The 6,344-nt window shown below is 41.5% G+C and overlaps 1 protein-coding gene across 1 annotated transcript; it reads right to left on the bottom strand.

Moving 5' to 3' along the window:
* Positions 1-2,556: 2,556 nt before the first annotated feature.
* Positions 2,557-3,861, bottom strand: LOC110914520. Its single transcript, XM_022159310.1, has one exon. It carries the CDS (start codon positions 3,859-3,861, stop codon positions 2,557-2,559), a length of 1,305 nt encoding a protein of 434 aa, XP_022015002.1.
* Between the last annotated feature and the right edge of the window lie 2,483 nt (positions 3,862-6,344).

Below are 6,344 nucleotides of genomic sequence, written 5' to 3'. Positions count from 1 at the left end.
CAGACTTCCATTTCACCTTGGCCTTTCCTTTTATATTACCACCTTGAGCCCACAGAAACCGCTTCATTCTATCTTCTAAATCTTTTGTAACCCTTTTCGGTAAAATAAATACCGAGGCCCAATAAATATGTAACGAAGAAAGGACCGAACGAATCAATTGAAGTATTCCTGCAAATGATAAGCATTTAGTTTTCCAATCTGAAATTCTAGCATCCATCCGTTCAACGAGCTGTTTACAATCTTTGTATTGGAGCCGAGTAGAAATAAGTGGCACTCCAAGATATCGAACCGGCAAGCTTCCCTCCTCAAACGACATAATAGCTAGGATTCGATGCTTGACCTGGTCCGTTACATTACCAAAAAATACAGTACTTTTGGCCATGCTCGGAACCAGACCAGACATATTCTTAAACAAATTTAGCGCATCCATTATGATTTTAGCGGACCTATTATCTCCCCTTGCAAACAAAAACAAATCATCCGCAAAGCACAAGTTGATTATTTTCTGCTTCTCACACTTACAGTGAAACCTGAAGTCATTTGATACCGCGACCTGTTTATGTAGAATCAACGTAAGGACTTCCATCACAATTGTAAACAAATAAGGGGACATAGGATCCCCCTGTCGCAAACCCCTTCTCCCTTTAAAGAAACCATATAGATTCCCGTTAATAGCTAACGAAAAAGAAGTAGAAGCAACGCACGCCATCACCCACTTCACCATTTTTTCATGGAAACCGAACCCCACCAATATCTTCTGTAAAAAATTCCAATCCACCGTGTCATATGCTTTCTGAATATCGACTTTAAATGCACACCGCGGAGGACCAACATTTCGATGATAATTATGCATCAATTCTTGAGTTAAAAGAATATTATCAGAATTTTTTCTCCCCGGGACAAAAGCAGACTGATTAATGCTCACAATATCCCCTAACCCTTCCTTAATGCGATTAGAAATTATCTTACTAATGCACTTATACAAAGTATTGCAACATGAGATAGGCCGGTAGTCCGTAATAGACATCGGTGTAGTAACTTTAGGAATCAGAGAAATTATTGTATGATTTAGCTGTTGTAACAATTTACCATTCCTGAAAAAATCTTTCACGGCTCGGCATACATCATTTCCAACAATATCCCAGCTCTTCTTAAAGAAAACCGAGGTGAACCCATCTGGACCGGGAGCCTTGTTACCTGCTATGGAGAACATCACTCCTTTAATCTCTTCATCCGTAACATCTCAAACCATACCATAAGCTTTATCAACCGACAATACATTAGAAAATAAATCTGGAGACGGATCAATACTTATAGCGCCAGAACTCCCAAAAAACCGAGTATAATGATCAACCATTACTGCGGAACCGCACCCCCTTCAAACAAATTACCATTTGCATCCCGAATCGAAAAAATTCTACTCCGGTGATTTTTTGCTTTTACCACATTATGAAAAAATTTCGTATTCGAATCCCCCAATGCGAGCCAATCAACTTTTGATTTTTGTTGTAAAAACATTGCTTCATCTCGAGTCGCATCTATATACCTTTTGATAAGGTCATCATGCTGTGTTTTCAGCTCTAAGTTCATCGGAGCTTCATCCATCGCCCTTTGACACGCATCCAGATTGTTCCGCGCCTCTTTTACCTTTTCATGCAAGTTACCTTGCTGTTGAAAAAGCTTACGTAACGGTCTCTTAAGGGCTTTGAGTTTCTGAACTACTTGGAACATAGGGAACCCCTGCATATCTACATCCCAAATGCGTTTAACCTCTTCCATAAAACCCTTTTTCTCCGACAACAAATTCAGGAATTTAAAAGGTTTCGGTTTCTCCCTCGTAATACTCGGCAGAGTAAGAATACATGGTGAGTGATCCGAAATTCTGTATGGGTGGTAGCACGCCGCTGCCGCTGGGAAAACGTCAATAAACGGAGTGTTGCCCATAACTCTATCTATCTTTTTAAACACCGCACCTTGTTTCTGTTTGTTCGACCACGTGTAGTGCAAACCAGAGCTATTAATATCAAATACCTCAATATTATTCACGCACTCCTTAAACTCCCTCATCCCAACACTACTTGTTGATGAACTTGTTAACGAGTCTTCCAAATACAATGATGAGTTAAAATCTCCCATTATAACCCATGGATTATCCTTCATAAATGAGTGATGAGAACACATGTCATCCCATAGTTTTCTACGGTTCTTATAGTGGTTATCAGCATAAATAAACGAGCAAAAAACTGTTTTCCGATCCATTTTGAAAATAATCTGAGTGTGCATTACCTGATCAGATTGGGTTAACACCATAACATCAACAACATCGGCATCCCACCCCACCATAATACGTGTTCCTTTTTGACAGCATCCCGAGTTAGTCGCCCAACTCCAAGACCGACACACTTTTTTTGCAAACACTCGATACATTAGAAGCATCCACATGAGTCTCCATAATAGCACAAACCTGCAAATGATTATCCTTCATGACCTGCCGAACCTCTTTTTGTTTCAGGGGTCGGTTCAAACCCCTTATATTCCATGCGGCTAAACTACCCATTAATACCCTCTTTCCCCGGGTGTGCTTGCACCCTCAGCTCCTTTCTTTTCCAATTTTTTATCTAAGTAGTTTGGGATTTCACCTAAGAGCTCATCCACCTCTACCCCATCATCAATAACCTCCTCATATCCGTCCTGACCTCCTTTAGCTTTTGGTTTCGGTTGGCCACTAGATTTGTCATTCAAACCATCCGTATGCGGCAGCCCTTCATCGACCTGAAGTACATCGAACGGGTTTGAGACATGAACCCGAGACGACGAAGCAATCGCCCCATCAACCTTCTTCTTAACCACCGGCCTGTATATCATTTTTTGTTTCTGCGTTTTTAAGTTAACACCTTGCTGACCTCCTTTCTTATTTTTTGCTTTTACTTCATGGAAGTTGTCTTTTTTCTTATTAAGATCATTATTTTCCTCTGGTTTCGGTTTCTTTGGACATGTATTGTCATCATGTCCAAATACACAACAGGTAGAGCATCTTAGCGGTTCCCAGTCATATTCAATTTTCACCTCAGCCGTTGAGTATCCTGTTCCTTCCATAGACGGTATAGCAACCTTAACACTACGTTTCAATTCTTTTCCTGCATGAACTTCTATAAGCGCCCGCGCAAAGCTGCTCCTACCCCAAGATTCGGAACACATAGATGCCATGTAAGAATCTACCATCTTAGGCACTCCTATCTTCGAAGCTAGTAGACTCAACCCATCTTCAGTAAATGCAGGTAACGGCACTTCATGCATTTTAACCCACACAGGAATCTCGGTAATTTCCTCCTTCATCACATTAGCCGATGATGACCATTGTTTCAGAATATTAGGAACATTCCTTATCATCCATGGACTATCCTCCAGTAACTGTTCCATCCCTTGCTTCGTGTTAAACTTGAAGAAGAAAAACCCCTTAGTGTTCATCATCATTCTAGATAACCCATATTTTGCCCAATTATGTTTCACATAATAATCAACCACAGGATAAGCTAACCTCTTTCCCAAGAAGTATCCGTACAACGTATTCGGAAATCTATCATTCACTTCTTTAACAGAGGATACGGGTATGACAACATCTATCCCATCCATGGTATCCGTCGCTTCCATCTGCCGAAAGTTGATCTTTACTTCCTGTTTTTGAGCTTGCACCACCTTAGCAAAGGTAATCGTCGGTTCTGTCTCCTTATCCGCCACATTCTGCACATTCACTTCACCCTTATCTTGCACTCCAGAACCCATACTAGGGTTTGCATGTGGCTTACGAAAATCAGCATATGTGGGAACTTTCAAGGGGGTATTCCCAACCTGTTTTGACATCACCTATAAAGTCCAGACTTACAGGAGTAGATATGGCCGCTAACCCGTCAAGAACTGATGTATTGTTTGTTGAATACATACCTCTCCTAGGCATTAATGGGTTCCCTTCAATATTTTTTTTTGGGTAAAGGGTTACCCCGGTAAATTTTATATATCAACCAAATAAAACAGGGCGTATCAAGACATTGATACACACTACAAGCCTTGGCATACCAAGACTAGGAATCCAAACAACCAGACACAACCCAAACAAACACAACCAAAAAACAACAAAACAACCCGAGAAAACAAAACATCACGACCCAAAACGAAAAGAAAAACTAGAAGACTACAAACTCTCTAGCCTGGGTCTATATCCACGTTCTGCTTCCAGCCAAGCCATTTATCCAACAACCTCTTTTGCTTCAAGTCACCACCAAAACGGAATCCCATAAGCTTGAGTCGAACTGTATTAATAATGATCTTCGAGAGCACACTAGCATTCCGCCGTTCGCGAGAAAACAGACGAGAGTTTCTTTCTTGCCATAAAAAATACGTTGAAGCCGCCACCAGAAGGTTGGAAACTATGCTTTCTAGAGATCTAGATTGAGCATGACCTTCTATCCACTGAATAATCGAGGACCAAGAGTTATCAACATTACCCATATCAGCCATATCCCTAACCAAACCCCATACCTCCGATGAATAAGAGCAACTAAAAAATAAATGATCCCTGGAGTCACGATCGTAGCTGCATAATGGGCAACACATGAGCCGAAGATTGGTAGCACTACCCGCCTCCCAAACTGCCATCCTATCTTGCGTTTTCAATTTATTTTTTATGACCAACCAAAGATGGAAAGCATGCCTCGGTATGCACTGGCTGAACCAAACCGACTTTGCCCACTCAACTTTACTATCTCTATGTCTCAGGGTGTCCCAAACCTCCCAGGAGCCAAAGCCCCGTAGGTTACCCTCTAAGTCTTTCCACCGAAACCGATCCTCCACCTCAGGCACTATATGGACAGAATCAATAGTAATAAGAACAGGAAACAGGTCATACCACTCCTGAGGCCAAAGCCATTGGCCATCATTATCAAGAAGATCCGCTACCGAGTCATTTACTGAGAAACCTGCTCTAGCTATAGACCGCGGGGTGATAAATGATCGTAAGGGGCTGCATGTACACCAGTTATCACTCCAAGCGTTTGTCTGGCGGCCGCTCTGGATAAACTTCCATATAAAAGGACGAACTATAGGACGTATAGCGAGAAGCTTACGCCAACCCCAAGTAATATTGATCTGGCATTGAACCTCCCAAAAACTTTTACCCTTCAACTTGTAAGCGTGAACCCACTGAACCCAAAGAGACGGACGTTTAGTAATAATACTCCAGATATGCGATGTCAAACGTGTTTTATTGACATCCACGATTCTTCGAATACCCAAACCCCCCTCCTCCTTAGGCATACACACCTCCTTCCAGGCGACCTTAGCACGAACAGGCCCCTGGCTCCCACCATTCCATAAAAACCTACGAAGCTTTTTCTCCAAATCCTTTATAACACTCGTGGGAAGCATAAACACCGAGGCCCAGTAAGCATACATGGCAGCTAGGACCGAGTTGATTAATTGAAGTCTCCCTGCAAACGAAAGGGATTTTGTCATCCAATTATTTATTCTTCTCTCCATGCTTTCCATCAAAATTTTACAGTCTCTAGCCGCCAACCTCGTTGAAATCAACGGAACTCCAAGGTAACGGACCGGCAATGAGCCCTCTTGAAAGGGCATAATGTGCAGAATCTGATCTTTCAAAGAACCCGAAACATTACTGAAGAAAACTGTGCTTTTTGGGACACTTGGAACAAGACCCGATAAATCCGTAAATTTCTCCAGAGCCTCTTTCATTTTTTTAACCGAAACACAATCCCCATGAGAAAACAAGAACAAGTCATCCGCAAACGAAATATTAATTATCTTCTGTTTAGCACAATTGACATGAAACTTAAACGAAGAGCTCGAAGCAGTTTGCTGAAGAATAAGGGTTAAGACCTCCATAACTAAAGTAAAAAGATAAGGGGACATCGGATCCCCTTATCTAAGCCCCCGTTTTCCTTGGAAAAAACCATGCAACTCACCATTGATGCTCAACAAATATGACACCGTAGAAACACATGTCATAATCCAATTGACCATTTTAACATGAAACCCAAACTGATGCAAGACTGACTCCAGGAAAGTCCAACTAACCGTATCATACGCCTTTTGAATATCAATCTTAAAAGCACATCTTGGCTGACCTCTATTAAGATGATAATTGTGCATTAACTCCTGGGTAAGCAAAATATTATCAGTTATTTTCCTGCCTGGAACAAACGCCGACTGATTAATGCTAACCAACTTATCAAGGCTTCCTTTTATTCTATCCGTGATAATCTTGCTAATGCACTTATACAGCACATTACAACAAGAAATAGGCCGGTAATCAAGCACAGAGTTAGGGG

This window comes from Helianthus annuus, chromosome 15 (assembly GCF_002127325.2).
Source record: "Helianthus annuus cultivar XRQ/B chromosome 15, HanXRQr2.0-SUNRISE, whole genome shotgun sequence".
Lineage (NCBI taxonomy): Eukaryota > Viridiplantae > Streptophyta > Magnoliopsida > Asterales > Asteraceae > Helianthus > Helianthus annuus.
The sequence above is the reverse complement of the archived record's forward strand: the minus strand, read 5'-3'. Positions and strand labels throughout refer to the sequence as shown.